We start from the raw sequence: 24,470 nt of genomic DNA on the forward strand, positions 1-24,470 counted from the left end.
GTGTTTTCATTTATCAAAATAATTTGGGGAAAAGATCCAAGCTGCCCCCCAATAAATGCACACACACGTAAAATTCAAATCAACAATAAAACAACTTAAACTGGAGAATGGAAACCCGTTACTACCTCCTGTTTCTGGGCCATGACTTCAACCAAAGAAAAGCTGGAAGACAGAGGAACGCCCCATTCCGCACACAGGCTCTCCCACTGGCTCACGATCAGCTGGCGGAACTCGGCCGTCAGGATCCCGCTGTAGACCAGGCAGGCGGCCGAGAGGAGGATGTCGCCCACGATCCCCTCCAGCCTGCGGTCTATGCGATCGATGGTTTCTTGCCATCGGGTCTAAAGGTTAAAGTAAAAACAAGTGACTGACATTTGCTATGCAATATGCGCTTTTGAGACATTTTTGGACATGAATGGTCTCCAAGTGGGATCTGTCTTTGCCGTTTCTATTACTCTTCTCATGCTGTGGTTGTCATACAATTAATATTGGGTAAAATTTTAAAAAGCACAACAACAAATGCTTTGGAGAGGAACAAGAGTCCTATTCACAGATTTGTCAATAGTGTCAAGATTGATCGCCATTTCAAATTCTTCTGTAACAAAGCAGGATAATATTTAAAATATATAAATTCATTACCACATGTTATTCATGATGTTCAACAATAGTTACCAATATTTATTGAATCCTCACCTACCTGACACTTTACTTTGACAATCTCACTGGACTCTGTCAATATCCTGTGACGTAAAAGCCACTGACCTCATTTTAAGACGAGCAAGTTGAAGTCTGGAGGAGTTTAAGCAACTCACTCAAGGGTGCAAAGCTTCCGAGGGGGAGGTGGATCGTGGCCTCCCTCCCCAGCCACGTAGGCGCTTAACTGGCTGGCGGTGAAGCCTGCGGATCAGGAGCCCTGCCTGCTGGCAGCTCCACACCTGGGGCAATGCCAAGGCTCACTGCCTCTCAGCAGACACTCGGGGGTCAAGGCCACCCGCAGGTTTGTGAGGGGTGCAATCTCCCCGACTGGGCTAATTTCATAACCTCCATCCTCTGGCCCTGATTTGCATCTATTTAAACAATGAAACTGAAGTTGTCTGGGGGATTCTGTCTCGTCCTCGCAGGGAGGTGCGACCAAACCCAGGCTCTGCTCAGCTCACCAGGGATTCAAGTATAGAGCAGGGAGGCGGGTTAGACGGGGAGCAGTCAGGTAACAGGGGTCAGAAGGTGGAGAGAACAAAACATAACTTTCTTTCTCCTTCCTGGAGACAGCGCCTGCCTTTCAGCTTGGGCTGTCCCTGTGCTGGGAGAAGAAAACTCATGGCACACTCACGGTGGGTCTGCCCGCCTCGCAGACAGAAGGGTGCCAAGGTCTCAGACACAAGCGAATGCAGCTTCTGAGCCTCGTGGTCTGTTACCGCTCTTCCAGACTCCCTGGCCAGGACTCCCATATTCGTATCTGAATAGGAGAGTCCACAGATCTCAACAAGCAAAGGGAGAGTGAGGCTGTTTTAGGCGGTGTGTGTGTGTGTGTGTGTGTGTATGTATGAAGGCTACACACACACACAACCTTCAGTGAAAATGGCATTTGGGGGTTTGTCGGGCCCGTGGGAAGTGAACGAGGGGACGCGAGGTGAAAGGGAGCCCTGCCTTCTCGTCCTGCAGCGCGGTCAGTAGGACGGAGGCGCACTGCAGGCGCCTGGTGGCCAGCGTCCTCCGACTGGCTAGCACCTCTTTCTCAGCAACAACATCTTGGTAGGTTGCCTGCAGAAACAGCAGGTGTTCTTCAACCTGAAAGACACATGGATTTATTTTTTTATTTTTTAAAGATTTTATTTATTTATCTTTAGAGGGGAAGGGAAGGAGAGAGGGAGAGAAACTTCAATGTGTGGTTGCTTCTCGTGAGTCCCCTGCTGGGAACTGGCCTGCAACCCAGGCATGTGCCCTGACTGGGAATCAAACTGCGATTGTGTGATTCCCAGGCCCGCACTCAATCCACTGAGCTACACGAGACAGGGCTCTGAATTTATTTTTTAAAAATTATATTTTATTGATTATGCTGTTACAGTTGCCCTGATTTTCCCCCTTGGACAACCAATTTATTATTGAGACAAATCATACTCTCGTTCTGCTTCAGGTGCTCATTCTCATTTATAGAGACACAGTGTGTAAGCACATCACCTTCTCATCCTGTCTGACACTTTTTAAATATCTGAGTTTGCCCGTGAGGCCAGGCAGGTAATGCAAATGCCTGAAGCAGGTTTAGATCTTACTGTAGTCAGGTGAACCCAGGGCTGCCAGACCTTCTGAATTTTCAAGAGAAGATAGAAATTTTTTTAAAAGACTTAATTTTTTTTTTTAGAGAGGGGAAGGGAGGGAGAAAGAGAGAGAAACATCATGTGTGGTTGCCTCTCATGTGCCCCCCACTGGGGACCTGGCCTACAACCCAGGCATGTGCCCTGACTGGGAATCGAACCAGCAACCCTTTGGTTCGCAGCCTGAGCTCAATCCACTGAGCTACACCCACCAGGGCCAGAAGATAGACATTTTAAATGAAATCCCCAGATTTAAAAATTTTGGCAACTACCGCACACTGCAGGGGGTAGGGAGAGAGGCTGCAGGGGCCAAACAGGAGATGTCAGTGGGCTGAGTTCGCCCACTGGACTGCCGTCTCCAGAGACTGTGTCCTCTCCGAACATGTGTGTGACAGGGACTGATGACCGCAGTTGCAGCTCTGGTTCTCATAATGCTACTCTATTTTAATTTTAAACCAAGACGTGTAAGGAATAACCACCTCTTTATAAAGCAACAGAGTAACGGATGTAGACAGGTTAAGCGCAGTTTTTTAAGAACAGGGACTGATACTGAGCAAATCTTTGGTAAGCTAGAGTTATAAATATCTCCTGGGAGAAACTGGGTCAAAGGCTAAATTAATATATTATTAACAGAATAATAATAATTAACATTACGTAGCATTTTATTAAGTGGCAGGTACTAAGACTTTTACATTTATATTATTTACTTAACCATAATTAATCTTTTACGACCTTTGTTGTTATCCCCATTTTCTCTGAAATTGATAAACTCTGCTGAGATAATGATTTTTTCGTCTAGTTCATAGAGGCGTCGACAGTTTAGCAAGTAAAAAAAGGTTCTTACCAGCTGCAAACCTCTTTGTTTTTCTGCCAATCTCTGTCGTGCAATTTTTAGAACACTCTGAGCTTCAGCTACTTGGATTTGTTTAGGGCCCACCAGCTTGAAAGGAATGTCACAACATTCGAGTGTTAAAAAAGGTCAAGTTCACTTTTTAAAATGCCACTTACGTTTATTTTATACATATATTTAAAATATTTTATTTATTTATTTTTAGAGAAGGGGAGGGAGGGAGAAAGAGAGGGAGAGAAATATCAATGTGTGGTTGCCTCTCGTGTGCCCCCTACTGGGGACCTGGCCTGCAACCCAGACATGTGCCCTGACTGGGAATCGAACCAGCTACCCCTTGATTTGCAGGCCGGTGCTCAATCCACTGAGCACACCAACCAGGGCCTAAAATGCCACTTATGTTTAAAAGACATTTATGGATCAACCCTTAAAGTGAACTCTCCTGGAATTATGTGTATAAAACAAGTATAAAGCAGTTTAAGGTGGTGGAACACACTGCGGCAAACGAAACAACAGCAGTTGCTACAACAGAAACAGTTTGACAGGAGCACCTGACATGTGCGTGCGTTAGCGTGACCTGCCGGACTAAAGTGTTTATTTTTTTAATTTTTTATTTATTTACCTTTAGAGGGGAAGGGAAGGAGAGAGGGAGAGAATATCAATGTATGGTTGCCTCTCGTGCGTCCCCTGCTGGGAACTGGCCTGCAACCCAGGCATGTGCCCTGACTGGGAATCAAACTGTGATCCTCTGGTTTGGAGGCCCACGCTCAATCCACTGAGCTACACCAGCTAGGCCGGACTAAAGTGTTTTTGTTAGGTATTCTTCTATTCCATAGAAGTTTGTTCGAGTAATGCACAACAAAAAATCATTTCTGGATACTCAGTGCCTGTGATGGGCCGCTTCCACGTTGTTTCGGGTCTTCCAGAGGGAAACGCGTACCTTCTGGACCTCGTTGTAGTTGTTCAAAGCTATGATCCACTCACACAGAGAGCAACAAGCAACGGACACCAGAGCAATCTTGCTTGGGTTGAAATCAGGTAAGCTTAAAATCTTCTTCAGCTTCATGAAAACCTGGAAAGAGTACAGTTCGTGTCTGACAGGAGAAAAAATATTACCGACCTGGCGTTTTGTCCAGTCCACATTAGAATGAAGTTTTGTTTCGTATAAGAAGCACCCAAACTACTCTTCCACAGTAGAAGTGACACCTGTGTAGGTACACCTATTTCTGGCACCAATGGCTGTTTTAAGGTGGGGCGGGGGGAAGCCTCTAGTACATCTTGTTATGGCTATTGTCGTTCCAGTCACTTTGCTTTAGTTTTTGTGAAGAGAAACTCCATCTCAAAATAAAAAGGAAACAGGTCAAACTTCTCCAGCTTCCCAAAATTCGGTGCATAGGGAGGTCTGGAGCCCCCTCCGTGTGCTCCCAGCTGTGCAGGGCCAGGGAGGGCTGGCCTCCACCCCCTGCCCCCCGGGTGGGGCATGGGCGGGCGCAGGCCCCAGTTGGACGGCTGGCAAGTCAACGGTGGCAGCGCGGCCCCCCGGGGCTCACCGAGGACTTTCTCTAGCTCCCGTGTCACAGGCCTACAGAGCCACCTTGTCTGAAAGGTACAACCTGTTTACAGACAGGGACATGGTGTGTCTCATCGCTTTTGGGGGCCCTTATCAGCCTGACACCTTTCTCAGATTTTTTCTCCCTTCCTTCCCTGCCAGGTTTCTCTCTTGCCTGAAAGGACAGAACCGCTTTGCTGAATAATTTAGATGGCGGGTGGTCCATTGTCTACTTATTATCGGTGGTCTTATCATATACTGTTGGGCTTTTAGTTGCTTCTTTAGAAGCAACTTCTATTAATCATTTTTAAGCCTGAAAGATCTACTGAAACAAGCCACAGGGAATCATTTTTGCCAAGAACGCTTCAGAATGAGTAGTTGTTGCATTAATTCGTGAGTAATAGAGATAGAAACACGGACATTCTGCTAAAAACACTCACCTTGTTCAAACGCTGCCCTGTATGTCCTAAGAGCGAAGATCATCGTCGCTACTAATTGATCACATCAGCTCTTTAACGTCCGTCTTCCCTGTTACAATGTAAGCTTCATAACGTCAAGGAGTGAACTGGGCCTGACATCTACCGTAATGTCTCGTGCGGCCTCTGACAAGGCGGGTGCTCCACACGCATTCACGGAATGAGTTCACGTCCTGGGGCCTAGGACCGGCCATTCGCTTGGCCATGGATCTGTCTGCCTTCCCCTAAACTCAGCTCCTGGGTAATACCCTGGCTTCCACGTCCACCCAGCCTCTGAACGTCACCCAGTCTCCACTTCCACACTTTTAGGTATTTGTTATGGCAACAACCACTTCTCGGTGCCAAATTCTGCATTAATTTCCTGGGGCCACTGTTACAAGTCCCCACAAGTTGGGCGATTTAAAATGATAGCAATTTATTCTCTCACACGACGTCTTCCCGGGAGACCAGGAAGCTACATCAAGGCGGAGCATTGGCCTCCGTCTTGGGGGCTTTAGGGGAGAATCTTCTTCCAGCTCCTGGTGGCTTTGAACCCTGCTTGGCTTGTGGCCGCAGCCGTGGACTTGGGCTTCTCTGGGCTCCTATCGACTACGCCATGGTCCCGGCCCTTGCGACATCTGGCCTCCCCGGCCTCACCCCTGCGACCCAGAGAGGCTCTCCCATGCCGGGCCTCTCCTCTGCTTCCGTTATTTAAAGTGATGCTGAGGTGCGACACTCTGTGATCTCAGCGACACCCCGCTTTTCCTCGACACCCCAGAAAACCTGTTATGTTCAGGGCCGCAGCCTCTCTCTGACCTTTCAACTCTCACCTTTGTCTTCCAGTTCCAATGCAAAAGTCTGATTTTTAGTACTTCTGTTGACCCCTACAGTTCCTAAATACGAAGGCGTCAGTCCTGTGTTAATTAGCGATCGACTCCGTACCTTCTGAGGGATGCTGTCCTTGTCCAGCCTAATCAGCTTTTTCAGGAACCCGGTCTCGGAGAGAAGCAACTTGGCTGTGGCCCAGGAGGGCTTCTTCTGCAGGAGGATGCAGACCGCGTTCATGACCGTCAGCACGAGGAAAGGGGGGCGCGTGTAGACTCTGCGACAGATGGGAGAGCCCCGTCAGCCTCGCCGTGAGAATCAGACGCGCCCTGGGGACTCTCCGGGGACAGCGCACACAGCTGGTAACAAGGACTCTGATGGGGACACTGGTTTGCTGCTAGGGAGCTTTTTTCATTATGTGGGTTATCTTTCAATAGCTGGGTGTCTTTAACACATGGGTAGGGTTGCTTTCAGAAGGTGAAATGCCTAAAACTTAAATGCGGGGTACCGCTCAGTTAGAGGTTAATTTTTTCATTGTAAGTGGATTCTCTGTAGAGTTCTTTAAAGTAGGACTTTCACCCCTTTTCACCTACTTTCAGAAGGGCTTCACCCATCTTGACTTACTGCTGACTACTCAACAGAGGTGTGTGTGTGGGGGGGGGGGCTGGGTATTGGGGGTCAACACTTGTGGTTTAAGGGGTGCTGTGAGCCACCCCCTTACACCCATCCTCTGACTTGGTTGCTAAAAATGCCATTGCGGGAACACTGGAGACCGCCTCTTAGCTGTGTCCTCATCAGGGGACAGGCCACTGAGCCACTGATGAGAGGGTGACCCTCGGGAGGTCAGGGTGACACTCACTTCTTGTGAGTTTCAGTAAAAGGCAAGAGGGTGCCGGCTGCTGCNAAATGCCTAAAACTTAAATGCGGGGGACCGCTCAGTTAGAGGTTAATTTTTTCATTGTAAGTGGATTCTCTGTAGAGTTCTTTAAAGTAGGACTTTCACCCCTTTTCACCTACTTTCAGAAGGGCTTCACCCATCTTGACTTACTGCTGACTACTCAACAGAGGTGTGTGTGTGTGGGGGGGGCTGGGTATTGGGGGTCAACACTTGTGGTTTAAGGGGTGCTGTGAGCCACCCCCTTACACCCATCCTCTGACTTGGTTGCTAAAAATGCCATTGTGGGAACACTGGAGACCGCCTCTTAGCTGTGTCCTCATCAGGGGACAGGCCACTGAGCCACTGATGAGAGGGTGACCCTTGGGAGGTCAGGGTGACACTCACTTCTTGTGAGTTTCAGTAAAAGGCAAGAGGGTGCCGGCTGCTGCATGACAGTACTTGGGACTTGGAGTGAAAGGGACTGGTCTGTCCAGGGGCACGAGTCTCCCCGGGGGGAAAAGGTGCAGACCACCCATAGGCAGGCAGGGAGGCAGGCAGGGGGCAGGGCCAACTCTGCACGCACAACGTTACCTACAGGGGCCCCCGGAAGGTCCCCCTGCCTTACAGTCCATCACTAGGGATTCGTTCAATTACAGTCATCTTTGTTCTCCTTAACAATCTCTTAACATGCAGGTCGTTTTCAGGACTCAACAAATCATTACCACTTATTTTGAACATATCAGGTTGCTTTCCTGAGATTATGGGTCTGGGTTTTCTAAAATAAGCGAGAAAGATGGTAACAGGAGAACTAGGAAGGAAGAGGTGATTTCCCTCCACTTGGCCCCGGTTTGAGTCTTTTTAAAGCAATCACAACGGAAATAAAGACACACATCAAGACAAAATACATTCTCTGTGAATTTTAATGTGTATTACAGAGAAAACAGGACTGGACTGACTGTGGTTTATGTGCCTCTCTCCAGAAACAAGCACCTGATGCAAAGGACGCCTGTCCACACCGGCGGTCGGCTCGGAAGCCCTCCCTCACCACACAGGGCCCTCCGTCCGGGACTCCCCCCGGTTCGCTCAGTCCGCCTTCTCTGCCGCCTGCTGCCTCCTCCCAGTGGCTGGTGTGCCAACCGGCCGAGGACGGGACTGCCACGGGGCTGTCGTCTGTTCTGATGCTGAAGACAGCAGCCAGGGAGGAAGGTGGACTGCACCGTGCGTCCGCCGGACGTCGCCCCCGCAGGACCCGGGAGCACTGCAGAGACCACGGCAGGAGGTGCTTCGCTCCTCTGGCCTTCTGAAGTGAAGTGAAACGCCCAGGAGCAGCGTCACCAGGGAGAACCTTTTTAAAAGACGCCTGCACAGAATTCGGGCACAAGGCGCGTTCCCCCTCAGTGGGCGCAGGCAGGAAAGGGGCCTGCGTGACAGGAGAGAGGCGACGTCTCAGCACCCCCGTGACTTTCATGGAGCACTTGCCTCTTGTCAGATGCTGGCCTCAGCGTTCCGTGTGTTGTAACTCAGCCAGTCCTTCCACGTCTGTTACTGGCCCCACTGTGTAAAAGGGAGGCAGAGGCAGTGCCACGGGAAAGTGGCGGTGCCAGAGTCCAACCCGGACGCGTGGTGCCAGAGCCCGTGATCTCCACGCTGCAGTGAGACCCCGCCCCTCGGCAGCCAGGCCAAAGGGGTTTGAGCTGATCTCCCCACGGGACCATCTGCCAGAGGGAAGGCAAGAGACCGGGACGTGTGGAACAAGGCCACGCACCAGGTAGGGTGGGTGGCGCGAGGGGGGGGGGGGGAAGGGCGGGCCCTGCCACTTCTCTGACGTCATCTCCTCACCCCCACCTCTGGCTCACTGCGCATCAGCCCTCTGCTCTCTCTCAGGCCCTGAAGCCCAGCAAGCACATTTCTCCTCAAGATGTTTGTGCTCTCCACCGCCCCTGCTTGGGGTCCTCTTCCTCTGGACCCCTTCCCAGGCCACACCCAAACTCCACTCAGGCCTCGGCTGCTCTGAAGTGCAGTGCCCTGCGCAGCTGGAGTGGGGCCTGGCAAGTGGTGGGCACTCGCGCGTTGCCGAGTGAGTGAATGAACACGCGCACACAGCGAGAACATGCGAGTGAGGCGAGGAAGGAATCAAAAGTCACGGACTTGTTCTCTTCCCCTCGCCTGTCCCTCTCTGTGCCCGTGTTTTCGGCGCGAGGCGGAGACGCTTCGGCACGGTGGCAGGCTTTGCTCCTCCTGCGAAAACATACGGGTCAAAACCGCCTGTTGCCACGTTCAGTTCTTGCCCCAGAGTTCATAATGTGCTGGGCACATCGCGGCCGCTTTGCTTCACACTGCTGCATCCTCGGTGGAAATACTGCTTTCCGTACCTAACGGGAACCTCGAAACACTCCGAGACGTGGTAGGCAGGTTCCCACCGTTTGTGGAGCTGGACGGCTCAACATAAAAATGATCTCATCTAAAGATTCAAATCAGAACCATAGATTCGAAACGTTGCACCTTAAAGCATGTCATTTCTTCTTGTGTTTTCTTAGGAATTTCTCTTCTGTTGCTTTTCCCACGCAGGGAAGCCTGGGTTTGGGAAAGGACTTCCACAGTGCCCCCTGGTGGCGGTGGTCAGCAGGGCGGCACCCGAGGTGGGTACCGCATCCCCATAGGGGGTGCTGGCACGGGCAGCAGCCGTCCTCTTAGTTCTGGACCCACGGGTCAGGCATTTGTAGAGTCACCGGGGCCTTCTTTCTGGTCCGGACAACGCCGTATTTTATCGATTCTAAGATGCACAAAGATTCAAATCCATTGTACATCTCCCACACTGGGATTCAGTTTATAACCTCATGGTATAGTTTACTTGGTAGTATTTTTTCTTTCTGAAAGGTCCCTAAAACACGGATATGCCTTACAGTTGATGGTATTGCACCACTGGTTAGACACAGTGTGTACCACACACAACAAAATCTAGAAGTGGAATGCAGACTTCGTTCCCTTTGCCATGAACTTGCACTTGACTTGGAGCTTTTTCAATGGAAGAGAAACAGGTGCGTTGCTCACCTCAGCTCGGCGACATCAGCTTTGTCCAGGGCGTTCAGGGCCACCGTCGCCTTGGTTAAGGCCGGCAGGACGTTTTTCAGCTCATTGGTAGTCGTCTGCAGTAAAAACAGAAGCCCCAAACACAGGTGAACGCATACAGCTGCATGCTTGCAACTGTCATATACTGAACATGGAAAACACAGTTTGACCTTTTCCCCACGCCCCTAACTGGTGCATCCGCATGACTGGGGTGTGTGCACCCGTGTCTACCCTGGTGGCATTGGGCGGTGTGTCCTGGCTGCAGTCGGTCCCCCGTGAGAACCCACCCAGGAGAAGCAAGCACACTGAGCGGTGTCCACCTCCCCAGGGAGACCCCGTGCAGTGTTAACAACATCCAGCAGAAGGGCGGTTTGGTCAGCGGTGGAGTCCTCACGGAGCGAATGAAGCTGCGGCTTCTGGGCCCCTGCCCTGCCCGGGCCCCTGGAAGCAGCTCTGCCCATGTGTTCACAGGGTTGTATGTTGTTGCTAGATTCGCAGAGGTGTTTTAACCACAACTGGTCAGGATCAGTTTGTCTTTACACTCTTTACAGTGAAATGTCTTAATAAAATAAGTGAGAAATTACACTCCTTACATAGATATTTAGATATATGTGAAAGGTGTCTTATTTCATAACTTTGTTATTTACAAATAAACAATTAAGACAAACAACAATTTGTGGGATGTTAAGCAAAAGTGATTGTGTGTTAAAATCCACAGAGATTACTTTGATATCAGGAGTGAAATGTAATAGAAATTTCAGACCAAAACTAATAATGTATTGAGAAGAAAAACAGATTTAGGATAGAAGAAATGACCTGGTTCTTGGTCTATTTTAATAAACCAATTAATGAAGAATGTATCATATAATCATATTAGGAAAAATCTAAGGCTCTGGCTGAGTTTACAAGGAATATTGACATTAACGAAAATATAAATATCGGCAAACACATCGATAATGAAGATATTCATGAAAACTGGTTACTGAATGTCCTCAATTCAAAGAGTATCAAAAATTAATCGCTACACAAGAAATCTTGAAATGCCATTGTTGCTTATGGTGCATTGGAGAGCAACCCCAATAAAAATGTTCATGATGTCATCAGTGATTTATAAAGTTGGAGGAAACTTTACTAAACTGTCAAAACGAAAAACACGGTTTGATCAACTACACTAACGATGCCGTGGAAAGAGATGTTACAAAATCATTAGATGAAGAAGCAGTTACAGAAGATACAGTGGAAAAATGCCAGGAAAAAGTATTATGGGATGTGTAAGGCAGTTAATTACTAAATATTGATATTATTCTAGATTCTGCGGTGTTCATAATAATTGTCAGCTTTTAAAATTTTGTGTATTTGATGTACTTCTTCTAAATATCCACTTTTACATCAGGCTGTGAACAGGTGTATATTCTTGTAAAAACATACTGCCTCAAAACTGCATAAGCTTCAGGTCCCATTAAACCTGGATTTGCCACTGAAGCCAGATTCACCCTTGTGGTGTGTCAAAAACAAACAAACAAACAAACAACCCTGTTAATTTCTCTATATCCATCTCCTTTTGGCCTAAAAAATTAAAGACTGAGAACTAAGCTGGACACGTACTTAGCACATTGGTTAACAGAGGTCCTTGCGCTATGGGCCTGGCTTAGGCCGTGGGTGACTCCCTGTGACCCTCCTGCGTGTAATTTACAAGTAAGTAATTCCACGTGCAGTGGGGGTACAGGCTTATACGCATCTGTGTGTTCAATGACGGAGTTGCTAGATCAAAATCTCCACACGAGAAAGACAAAAAAGCTCCCCCCGCCACCTCCTGGGAGCAGGGGTGGCTGCTGACCAGCCAGGGCGGGGCATCTGGCGACTTGCTGTGCCAGACTGGCTCATGCCGGGCCTCTGACTAGAGAGTGTGGAAGGGGACGGGCCAGTGGAAACTGACACACTCGGTCAGTGAGAGAAGGGACACACACCAAATGGTCCCCAGAGGGGCCTCATCTCCTGCAGGTGTTTATCAATCCGTGGAGGCCCCATGGATTTCCTCCAGGTCACTGTACCCAGAGGAGCGGCAGTCTGCTCCCCCCAGGGCTGCAGGTCTCTCAAGGTCGAGGACTCTGTGGTGTCTCTGTGCCCCCTCTGTTCCTATGACGTGCCTTCCACGTAGGAGGCCCTCAGGACCTGCTCACCCAGGGCAAGCGTTAAACATACCCAAGACCGGAGCGCTCTCTACTCGAGAGCGGTCAGCCTGACCTTTCACGTCGGGGACTTGGGAGTAATTCTGCAAACCCCTGGATGACCTTGACGGACCACACTCTAATCTTACCTGAGCATAGTTTTCCACGATTCTCACTTCTTCTGCCACAATCTCCTCGTCCTGCTTAACGAGCATCTGGACTTTCTCCACCACTTGGGAGTCTTTCTGGAGCTTTTCCATTAAGGTTTCCTTTTCCTAGTGGACCAAACAGTTGTTCTCAGCGTGGACTTCCAGAGACACGGCATCTTTTTCAAAAGGGAAATTCAAACGCCTCCTCCCATTGTTGTGACACTGACCAACATCGGCTTGAAATGTATTTGTTGAGCAGACTGACAGGGATGGTAAACATACAGGCTGAAGGAGCTCATTACCTCCAAATCAGTATTATACGAAACGTCACAGGGTCTTTTTTAAGACAATGATCAAAAGTACGAATCAAATGCCAATAAACATGTATCTAACCACAACTGAATCTTAAAGAACAAAATGAACTAATAAGCTGAACAGAAACAGAATCCTAAATATAGACACATTTTGGTGGTTTCCAGATGGGGAGGGGACTGGGGTGGACAGGAAAGGTGCAGGGATGAAGCAGTACCTACGGTTGTCACAGAGGAGTCACCGGTCGGGGGAGGGGTAAAGAACAGCATAGGGAATAAGAGTGTGATAACGCATCTGGTGTCAGGGGCGGGGATAGATTTACCAGAATGATCTCTTTTAAGTTACATACTGTCTAGTCACTGGGGCGGGCACCTGAAACTAGTATAATACTGTATGCCAACTGTAATTGAAAATTAAAAAGTAATTTTAAAAAAGGAAAAAGTAATAATTTTTAGAATGTTTGGCAGCTTGCAAGTTCCCACAGAACATTTCAGATGGATTTGACTACGGAAATTTTTCTTCACGTTTAAACATCAAAATATAATATTGCCAATATTTCATCATTGTTGTTACTGTTTTTCCTCATTTGACAGACAAGAAACTCGAGGCTCAGACCACAGCCGCCTGTCCCGAAGCGAGAGCCGGGGCTGAGGCTGGCCCATCCCGGGGCCTCCGCTTCCGAACACCATTCCCTGTGAAGTCGTGGAGCCCGGGCAGAGGTTTCCCATGGGGTCTACCTGTGTTTTCTGCTCTATCTGAGGGCCGACGACCAAGAGCTCCTCCTGCATGTCTGTAACCAGGGCAGTTGCTTCCAGGATCTTGGACAGACCCACGTAGAAACGATTCCTGAAGGGAAAAAGAAGCATTGAGAGGTGGAATGTAGGATGAAATATCGGCGATGCCGCTATACTGTGAGCGCAGTCAGAAGGCAGCACGCGGCAGAGGCCAGTTCTCCCCAGACTCACCCGGAGGTTCAATGCCATCCCGATCAAGATCGCAGTCAGATTTTTGTGTAGGTGTAGCCAAGCTTACTCTAAAAATTAACATGTAAAGGCAAGTGAGCTGGGATAATGGAAATAAATTTGAGAAAGAAGAATCAAATGGGTGGAATACCCTCCCTCTGACTGCCAGGCAGATGAACAGTGACAGTGACAGTGACCTCACGGTTAGCGGGTGCTGGCGGAGGGAAAGCCGTGCGGACCGACGGGACGGGGCCGAGACCCCAGAAACAGACCCGCACGGGCACTGTCAACGGGCTTTGGACCAAGGCGCAAAGGGCACAGAGGGAGAAAAGTTGTTTTAAGAAATGGACCTTGGCCTACCCCTCACACCTTCTAACTAACTCAAAATGTGAAAGATAAAACTGGAATACTTTTAGGGAAAAAAAGGAGAAAATCTCTGGGATCTAGGGCGTGGTGAAGAGTTCTTCGACATGACGAAAGAAGCCACTTCACAGGAGAAAACAATGACCACACTGAACTGCATCAAAATTAGGCCCTTTCTCTGGGAAGGACCCTGTGGAGAGGGTGCAGGGACAGGCTCCCAGGTGGAACACACTCTGTCCCCACCCAGCTGTCAAAGGGCCCATACTGAGAATTTATAAAGAACTCGCAAGACTCCACATTGGAAGTATTGGAATGATCCACTTAGAAAACGTGCAAAAGGTACAACAAAGGGGCACTAATGTGAAAAGGTAAGAAAAGACGTTAGACGGAAAAGGATGTGTGGATGGCAAATAAGCACACGAGGAGATGTTCAATATCACTAGCCACTAAGAAAAGTGCAAATTAAGATCGTAATAAATATGCCTTTGTTAGAATACTGAAGATAAAAAGTAGTAACAGCATGGAATGCTCACAAGGACGCAGAGAATTGGGATCTCTCGTACACTGGTGAGAATGTCAAACGGTCCGGCCACTGTGGACAACAATCGGCTATTTTCTTAAAAACCTCGGCATACCCGCACCCTGCGACCTGAGCTCACACTCCTGGCATTGGCCCCGGAGGATGGGAATGTATATCCACACAGAGGCCTGTGCACCTCTGTTCACAATCGCGCCGCATCGGAAACGGCCCCAGTGCCTCCAACGGGTGGACGCCAGACAAACTGGTGCATCCGTGTCACGGAACGCAGCGTAGCGACAAAAAGAAACAGACCACCAAAACGTGCGACAGCTGGAGTGGCCTTCACAGGCAAGACACACGTCCCTCTAGGGAAGGAGTGAGGCTGCGGAGATGGAGCCCAGGGAGGTGGCTGCAGGGAACTTGGAGGGGGGTGACGATAGAGGGGAGGCACACGGGGTTCTGTGGGCATGGGACAGCTCTGCATCTTGTCCTGTCTTGTGACAGCGCTGCTTTCTGTACTGGCTGCATCTGTGAAGCTGATGGTTTCACAGTGAAGGGGATTTAAAAAGAAGGAGCTGTCAGAGAAAGTTGAAAAATTTCCACTTACCTATTCACTAGAACAAAAATGGAAAATACAGTTTGCATGGAATAAATACTAATAAATATTTTAAAATCAGAAGATTACAAACCTATTAGTCAACAAAGTTTTAGTCCTAACCAAGAGAGGGAATAAGCATCGTGGGGCGTTTTTTACATAACAAAAGACAGGGCTCCCACCTCTTGGACTCGAAAAACCTAAAAGAACCCTGCCATCCATGCCCTTTAAATTGTCAGTTACCACGGCACTCCGCATTTTACTCTTGGGGCTAAGTCTAGGACAGGCCTTCAAAACTTCCCAGCTGGATGACAAGAACTTTAAAATCTGTTTTTATTCTTGTGTCTCTCCAAATTTATTCTAGTCCAATACCAGAGGGTTCTTCCTGAAATACAAGTCTATTTAATTGTGTGTCTACTTACATGGTTATTGTTTGCTGTGTGTGTAACTATCAGACACTGTGCTTAGCATTCAGCCCATAAACCCATCACCCCGAGAAGCAGGTACTGTTAGGAAGAAAACGAACTCTCAATGGGAAAACGGGACAACGGAAGCCCGGCTCCCAGGTGATCACCCATTTGAGAGAGGTGCTTTGGGCTTTACGTGTGGTAATTCCCCAGAAGGGCGCCTCCCGTTTCAAAAGAATGTTTAATTATGAGGTTTGGGGGTGAGAGAGAGGCACAGGATACTTAAGCCTTCCCATTCTTCTTCCTCCCACCTCTAATCCTGGGAAACTGGGCTCCTGAAGTCTCTGAGGACAGCTGGGGACCCGCACCTGGTACTCCTTTGACCATCCAGCCACACCTGAGAGAGACCAGCCATATGTCTGTGGATGACAGCGATCACGCCTCGAAGGTGACAACTTCTAAGGTGGACCTAGCATGACCCCCACCTGAAGGGGTGGAGATGTTCTAGGACAATGCAAAGGACATGAGGAAGCTACCACTGCACCACCAGGGTGTGTCCAGGCTTGTGGAGTGGGAGCGGCGTGGGACGCACTGTGGAAAGGGTGACGTGACTGTGACAGGCACTGGTCACACACATGGCTTGGAGTGGAGTAACAACCCAGAGGGCTGGAGGGGGACCCTGTGGAAACCTGGAGGTTAGAGCTGGGAGGAGGGGCCATGAATCCCCCTGGGACCTTCTCTCCAGGGCGTTTGTCCCTCGCTTTAACCCCTGACTGACCAACCAAGTCTCAATCTAAGGGCTTTCCAAAACTCCCCCGGAGCCCCCGACTCCTGGGCTGCACAGCCTTTACTCATGAAACAGAAGGTAACTTCCCAAACCAGCATAGTTCCTCCCAGCTCCACCGCAGTCGCCGACTCTACCAACCAACTGCTCCACACTTAACTGGTGCGAGATGCCGCACCCCACCTGGCCTTCTGAGCAAACACTTGATACGATTAGACCTTGACCCCATAGCAGCAAAACGCTGCTGTTGTGACTGCCGCTGCCTCTTACCTAAGAGCCGGGCCTCTGCGTGTCTGCCCCTCACAAACCAGCCTTGACCCTGTAGTGTTGGTGGCGATGCCAAGCTCACGGCCCTGGGCTTCCTGGTGGCTCTCTGGGACAAATTCGTGGGACTGCCAGCGCCCCCGGATGCACCTGGACTGGTAACGTTTCTAACTGGCCCGGCTCCAGATGGGAGCCGGCAGTGGTTGATCCTCCCAGTCCCAGCCCCGGTCACTCCTATCCAATGCCGCCCAAGACACACAGAGTGGCTTTGGTCCGAGCCCCAGTCAGCACACTGGATCAGGCGACCTGACTGGGTGGCCCATTCTTAGCAGCACACACGACAGGCCAGAAGATGGCGCTGTGGAGGAAGGGCCGCACCCTGGCAACCTTCCTTGCCTCTGCCCAGGTCGGGTGGGCCAGGTTTCCCTGCACCTGGGCGAGGCCCTGGCCCAGTGCTTCTCCTAGAACACGAGAGCACGGATACTTGTGAGCGCACGAGGCCAGCGCACTCACCTCCAGATCCTCCTGGGAGGCTGCTGAGATCGTTTCTCAGTGTCTCCAGGGTCTGAGACTTTCACCTGTTTCTCCCCTCACCCCACGTAGAGCTGCAGCAAGACAGGGACTCCAGGGACAGGTGTCCCCCCGTCCGTGTGGCAGCTGTCTGGCTCCTTTATTTGGGTGTGGTCCCAAAGGACAAGGGGCACAGGGAGATGCATACGTGAGCAGTCAACTTTCTGAACCTAACAAGGGCTCGCTGCCTCTTGACCCGCCGAATCTGTCCGCCTTGCCCTGGCGGGGCGGCCCCTGAACGCAGGCGGGGAGAGGCCTGCCTGGCCTCGCAAGTTCTTCTGCGGCTTCTGCCTCTTCCCACAAGGAAAAGGCGGATTTAGTCTCGGTATTTTGTGCCTGTCTTTACAGATAAAAGCACCAACGAAAAACACATGTACAAAGTAATATAAAAATATATGCGTTCTGCTGCAAAGTCTTACCTCTTTGTTTGCATTTCCTTCTCTCGTGACCTCAAAATGTGAGCGAATGTATCTATGAATCGCAAGTAGCTTCTTGGAGTAATATAGTTATGCCTCCTAGTTTTTTGAAAGTACTTTGTGTTCAAGTCATTTATACTTTTGTGGATTTGGACACACGTTGGGGCAAGTTTTTCTTTTAAGTTCTGAAAAAGTAATTTTTAAGAATTAAGAGAAAGCAGTCCAAATATACATTTTTAAAAAGAGCAAAGGGAACACGGTAAATAATTTGAAATAGTTTATCATTTTTTGGATATGGGAATGTAGAAAAAGGACCTGGATGAATGGAGCTGAGAAGAGATGAGTTTCAGTGGTTGGGATGGTGTTGGGGGAAGAGGTGACGATATGACCAGGAATGACCAGTGACAAGCCAGACTCCTGCTCCTAGGCTGACCCCTCATGTCTGCGACGGCCACCCAAGGATTGAGGGCAACCTTGTCAACGGGCCAAGTTTATGGTACTTTCTTTATCTCCCATCTTTCTTTCTTAAAGTAGGTTATTGATAGCAGTATATTAATGTCTTTGCGTAAAAAAAGCTGCAAAAATGTAAGGGCTCAGAGGATATACAGGCGGACAAAATGACAGTTAAAGAGAGTGCCCTTTGCCCGGCTGTGGAGAGAATTCTGATGTAGACACAAGCTGGTCCTACCCACCCATCTCCCATCCACCAAATCCCGCCAACGGCCCGGCCACTTCCAAGCTGCATTTTCTCCCTGGTTCTACCTGTCCCTACCCTCTTGGCCTCTGCTTTCCTCCAGCACATGGACCATACGGTCACAAGCCCCTTCCTGGTGCCTCACTGGGTTTCGGGCCTTAATGCATCTGCAGTGTCTGCCGGTCCCCCATGGGGTCTTCGGAGGAATCACTCTGGAAAGGACCCTTACTTGTGGCTCATAAACTCAGAGACAATTCTGGGTGTGGCTTGTGCTCTCACTGCTCTGTGGCCTTGCCGTTGCAGCCAAGCCAGAGAAACGTAGTGGAAACACACAGAAGGTTGTGGCCGTCTCGTCACAGGACTCGCTGTACAAAATGAAGGCTGTTCTCCTTCATGGAAACTGGCTGTTCACGGGGCGGGGGGGCAGCACAGAGGAGTGACGAGAACCAGGCAGTAAGGAACCTGGGCCTCTTTGAAATAAGGTGAATTGGGTGGCAAAAGAGACGGGATATCCATCAAGAGCCAAGATAAACACTCGACTGATTTTATAATTTTACCTAGAGCTGCCTCTTTTTGTCTACCTGGGGTTCACAGCTATTCAGGACATGGTACTGTCAGATTCTGTTAACACACCGAAAGCTTCCCCCGGAGCAGTTCTTTCTGAGAAGTTATATTTACCCCTCTGTTCTCTAAATCCACCTTCTCTCTTAAGAAAGAGCTGGCTACCAGAAGCAGGGCTTCTTCCGGCCACTTCTCGTACCAGTCGATGGTGCAGGCGCAGGTCATGGACGGGTACGCCCGACAATTCTGGCGCAGGTGAGGCCCCGCAGGACTCATTATCATAAAAATATGCAAGTTTTTCAATATTCTCTGAAAATGAATGAAAATGTAAGTTGTTAAAATGCAACCCATTGCTCTGAAAAAGTACCTGTTTCCATTCTCTCCCCAGAGAGCAGACCGAATGCCGGCCACCACCCGAGCCCATCGGAGGGCAGCGACAGTTTCCACAGGGCCCCCTGAGGATCGCAGCCAGGTCCTGCCCTGTGCGACCCCATCATCTTGGCGGGGGAGACCCCAGACCCCTGGTTTATACATCCCTTGTATAAACCAGCCCTCCTGAGGGGGTCTGGTACTAGGGTTCTGCTCAGTGGGGGCGCTTGTATCCAATGGTGATGCGTCTGAGCATGGACCCTTTCCTCCAGGGTGGGTGCATTTAAGACCCACAGACACCCTAAGGGAGCAGCGGTCAGATGCATCTGGGTGGAAGACACACAGAGACAGGCCGGTGTTATGGGTGGAGCACTGGGGAGGTGTCAACAAACTCCACAGCCGAAGGGAAAGCTCAGAGCTCACGGTTTCGCAGGTCCTGGGCAAAGCGTTGGTTCTCCGAGCCCTGCCCACAGCCTTGCCCCCCACCCCGCAAGACCCCTTGGGGGTCAGCAGTTAGGCTGCTGCTGCTCCTGGCTTCTTGGAAGAACTTCAAAAACCATATAAAAGCAAATTAAACTGCTCCGTGCAAATTTCATAAAATGCAGAAATGTTTACATTGAAAACAAAAATACCTCTTTGCTCTGCCCGTGCCCGACTCCCACCTGACGTTCAACGTTAAGTTTAAAGGGAGCCTTCACTGTCTATTACTGCAAGACACTGCAAATCATTCCACGCAATTAAAGTTGACTTCTGGCTGGAGTCCTCGGTTTGCCTTTTATTTCTGGAGTGCACTACCCTCGGCGTTCCAAACCAGAACTCCTTTGTTCTTCCTCACCAGTGCCATCTGGTGGACAAACCACCTGAGTGCGACCGGCGGGCCGCACGTGGGCAGGCCGGCTGCTATCCTCCTTTCCACCACCAGGAGGCCTTCTCAAACACAGCGCGACGCCAGCACCCGGTCACAGTGACTGGTTCCCTCTCAATGGCGGATTCTATTTCTGGAGTTTTTCACGCCTTCTTCTCATGCCAGATCACACAGTGTCTGTTGGGGAATACAGGGCTGCCCAGTTCAGTTTTCAGACAACTCCGCGAGAGGTAGAATCAGGCACCAGAAATGCGCTGGCCTGCGTCGCCTCCCCAGGGGGCTCTTTGGTTTGGGCAATCACATCTGGTCAGTCGTGGCGCTGGAAAGACACACGAAGCCTAGGCCACTTGGTGTGGTTCAGCTCGCTCACCAAACCGGCCCTTTCACAGCCACCCCACGCCGAGGGCCTTCTGAGCATCACCTGCTTTTTCTGGACCGTCTCATCTGTGCCCATCACCTCCTGCCGACTGTAGGGCTTGATTCAAAGGGATAAAAAAAATTGTTTCTTGCCTGCCCGCCAAGAAGAACCTGGGCCGGAGTCTGGGTGCAGGACGTCTCTGGGGTCTCCTCCGGCATCACCGCCAGCTGGTGCTCTGTTTTTAGGCCCCTGGCAGCGAGGCCCAGTCCGTGGCTCGTCTTCGGCCTGAGATCTTGTGTGTCTGTGTGTGCGGATGGCGGTCATTACTGTAGTTTTCAAAACTCTTGTAAAGAACGAGACAAGCCCTGGCTGGTGGAGCTCAGTGGATTGAGCGCAGGCCTGTGAACCACACGATCAGGTTCGATTCCCAGTCAGGGCACATGCCTGGGTTGCAGGCCAGTTTCCCGGCAGGGAACACACCAGAGGAAACCATACATTGATATTTTTCTCCTTCTCTCCATCCCTTCCTCTCTAAAGATAAATAAATAAAATCTAAGACGAAAGAAAAAAGAACAAGACAAGCTGCCCAGGTTGAAAATCCCGTATATGGAATTATGAACGTAGTCTACTTTTAACTTACCGCGACAATTGTAGTTTTAATTATGAACAATTATGAACTTAATTATGAACTTACTGCGACAATCTGAGAAAGCCAATGCACAAAAAAAGGTACCTTTTGGAAGAACGAAAACAAGGCTTCTCTGTTATCCATGTAACTGGTCTGCTCTGCGATAGATCTCATCTTCAGCACAAGAGAGTCCAGCTCCTCATTTTCAAACATGTCAGGTATTTTCCCCAAACTGATAATGCTGTTCAAATCCTCCATAAGTGCCTCCTTGGGTGAAACAAGTATTTAAACATAAATGAGTAAATGAGTCATGTTTTCTATCCTAAACTCACCAAGTAATAGGGTTAAGAAGAATTTAGGTTAAGTCTTTTTTTGAAAATCAAAGTTCTCGAACCCATCCCCCCAGTCCCCACCCCCCACCCCCCTGAGTCAAGTCGGCTCCCTCTGCCCGTTCCCACACTCAGACGTCAGAGAAGTGCAGGCATAGCAGGAGAGAACGCAGACTGGGCACCAGGCTGCAGCGGTGTGGGGGTTGGCGATGATGAGTCGGGCAGGGACGTTGCCTCGGGCAGTCTGGGAAGACCCCAGCGCACCTCCCCTCGCGTTTGATTGCTGCCCAAACTGGAATTATTTTACTTCGGCCAAGCTCGTCTCTACAAAGGGCTCCCAGTCTCATGGCAAAGGGAACAGAGGAGAGAGCGCAACGGGGAAATCTCCACCAGAGGACGTGTTAAACATAGGAACATTTTGGCTTTGAGAGTAAATCCAAGCTTTCTTTAAAAAAATAAAATAAAAGCACCTTTGCCTTATACAGACGCCTCGGGACCCTCCTCAGGCTTCTCGGGGTTCCTGAGTCCAGCCCAGGGGAGGCCGGGCAGAGGGCGGGTGGGGCGGTCTCCCGCACAGGCCAGCAGGGCCAGCAGAGGCCAGATGGAGGGCCACTGAGGCTCCTTCAACACGCCGATTACTGCCCACCTGTCGAGAGCTGGGCTTGGTGGCTCCGAGGTCCTGCTGGGTTGGCATCCATTCGGTTCGGCCAGGTGGCACTCCGGGCCTTAAACTGACACCAGCCCCTCACGCCAGCGCTCGCCCCCGACAGCAGCCCGAAGAGTTTCACAAGCCCATGTAAGTTCCTGATGCGACTCCCAACAGCCCTGTGATCAACAGTCCCCCCCACCTCCCAGGGCCTGTGTGCCTTGGGGGTCCCTTAGATAAGGCCCCACGGGGTTCACCCAAACCCCACTGTTTAGGACTGAACTGGCCCATCTGACCCTAACCCAGAGACCCCAGAGCAAAAGGCATGCACTCTGGGTGCTGCCTCTCCCCACATCTGTGCCCCGCCGTCACCGCCCCACACGGCCCCTCACGGTGCACCGTGTGCCCCCTCCACGACCTGTGAGCAATGAGCCTCTTTGTCTCCACCTGGCTTGTGGCCTGATGCGGAACTGCCACTCAGCATCTGGCGCCCGGTGACTTTACAAGGTCATGGCACCCTTTTATGGGTTCGAATAAAAAGCAGTGATGTGGCCAGAGGAAACCCGGGGAGTGTGGAGAGCAGACCCAGGGGCCTCGGAGTCCCGCCGAACACGGGAGCAGAGGGGCCTTGTTCGTCTCAGCTTTGGGCTGACAGTGGTTTTCTAAAACTTATTTCTTAAAAGGGAACAGTATGAGAGAAACCACACCTTCTGAAGTCCAGACGGGAGGTGTCTGGCAGAAACCCCAACCTGATCAACAGGGCAGGGGATTAAAATCGGGGAAGGGAAGAACCTAGTTAACTCAGAAAAAGTGGACGTGACGGAGCATGGCGGGTGTGACATGGCGCTTGGATTTACTCTCAAAATACGACCTAGAAGGAGAACTCAACTCTGGAGAGAGGCCTGAGGACAAGACAGGAGTTTGAACAATACCCATCACTACCTTGGGGGGATTCCAGATAATAAACAATGTCTCCTTGAAATGTCGCCACAAAGAAGCAAATATAACTTAATTACGCTTTAGGTATAGAAGGGTGTAACTTATGCAAATGAACACATTTTCTGAAAGGACATTTTCGTCCTTTTTTGCTTGTTTATACATAAAGCGCGTCCTGCAAGGAGAGTCCCCACTTCATGGTGAAGCCCGGGAGGCCGGAGAAGAGGAACCGCGGTCTGCACGGTGCAGGGGCATGGTGTGCTCAGACGGCGGGCGCTGTGGACAGTGGGCTTTGTAAACAAGGTCACAGAGCCGGTCCAACGTGACACGGCTGACGTCCTCCACAGCAGAGATGGCAAACACAGGGCCCGGGGGCCGAACCTGGCCCTCCACCTGGTTTCTACCCGGCGGCAGCACCGAGCTCCTTGCCCCTAGTTCAGGAGCAGTTACAGGTACACAGCCCTAAAGTCACACCCGGCCCTTGGAAGGCCGCCTGGAGGCTGATGTGGCCCCCGGTGGAAATGAGGTTGACAGCCCTGCTAACACAGACCAATTGCCGCCAACCACCAGACAGACACCCCTGGTCGGCCAGTTACAGTGGGAACCGGAGAGACACCGCAAGTGCTGCTGTGCGACGTGGACGCAGAACAACCCGCGTCACGACCACACACACGCACACTCTGGGGCTCTGACCGGGGAGAACGAGCATAATGGGAGGAGCTGACATGGCAGGTTGACAGGACTGTGGGTAAATATTCCCTTTTCAAATGCTATTTAAATGCCACACTGGAGCAAAGGAGAGAGGCGGAAAGCACTTGCCTGCTCTAGGGTGGGGTTGGCGACCACCAGAGCAGTGGGGCCCCCTTCCAGCCCCGTTTGGAGGAACACCTTCTTAAAGTCCTCTCTGAACTCCACGCAGGCGTAGCCGTGCGACACGGGCAGCTGGTACGCTTTGTGTTCTGCCAGGTGGCAGGCCAGCGTCGCGCAGGCTTCCTTCCCGCAGCCGTCCATCCCGATCTTTGGGAGGAGAAGAAACCCGACGTGAGCGTCCCGTGCGCGTGCGCTGGGGCCTTTCACCGCCGGGCTTCCGGCTGGAGGCGCCCACGCTCGAGGCAGTGGGAACACCTTGGGCGGCGTTGTGACTTTTGGGGGCGGGTACGTGAAACAGAGTGTTTTATCAAAGCCTCTGGAGGCACAGAACGTCACTGGAAAGAAACTTGGAAAAAGAGCTTACGGGGGCTTATAACCGATCATACGTCATTGTCAGTGTTCATTCCTCACTGGTAAGCATTTAGTCAGGCCTTTTCCCATTTACTCGGAGCAGCAAACAGTCACGTGCTTTTGGTAATGAGGACAGAGGGTTGCCTTTCTGAAACAGCTGTACTGAAATGTAACTTACAGACTACCTCTGTGTTAAGAGTACAATTCAATGGTTCCCCTAGGGATTATACTTTATATTCTAATTGATAAAGCACATTAATTTAATTAATATACTAATAATAAAGCATATTTAATAAAGTATTAATACTAATTAGTAAAGTATATTTAATTTAATTTAATACACTTTATACTTCAATTTTAATAGATGGATAAATTAGAGTTTGAGTCATACTAACTTGATTCTAGTAAAATACGGGAAG

The 24,470-nt window shown here is 50.3% G+C and overlaps 1 protein-coding gene across 1 annotated transcript in view; it reads right to left on the bottom strand.

The window, feature by feature from the left end:
- DNAH14 (dynein axonemal heavy chain 14) overlaps positions 1–24,470 on the bottom strand; it is a 171,867-nt gene that overhangs the window by 33,419 nt on the left and 113,978 nt on the right. Inside the window, exons 53-64 of the mRNA XM_037069365.1 lie at positions 23,650–23,847; positions 21,025–21,186; positions 18,817–19,008; positions 17,448–17,629; positions 13,301–13,409; positions 12,252–12,377; positions 9,917–10,011; positions 6,106–6,265; positions 4,100–4,231; positions 3,157–3,252; positions 1,648–1,788; positions 126–341 (exon numbers count right to left, since the gene is read on the bottom strand). Of these exons, the coding sequence (XP_036925260.1) occupies positions 126–341; positions 1,648–1,788; positions 3,157–3,252; positions 4,100–4,231; positions 6,106–6,265; positions 9,917–10,011; positions 12,252–12,377; positions 13,301–13,409; positions 17,448–17,629; positions 18,817–19,008; positions 21,025–21,186; positions 23,650–23,847 (1,809 nt within the window). The remainder of the gene's footprint in view (positions 1–125; positions 342–1,647; positions 1,789–3,156; positions 3,253–4,099; positions 4,232–6,105; positions 6,266–9,916; positions 10,012–12,251; positions 12,378–13,300; positions 13,410–17,447; positions 17,630–18,816; positions 19,009–21,024; positions 21,187–23,649; positions 23,848–24,470) is intronic.

This window comes from Sturnira hondurensis, unplaced genomic scaffold, assembly GCF_014824575.4.
Source record: "Sturnira hondurensis isolate 20B ecotype Veracruz unplaced genomic scaffold, ASM1482457v3 Scaffold0018525, whole genome shotgun sequence".
NCBI classification, from domain to species: Eukaryota; Metazoa; Chordata; class Mammalia; order Chiroptera; family Phyllostomidae; genus Sturnira; species Sturnira hondurensis.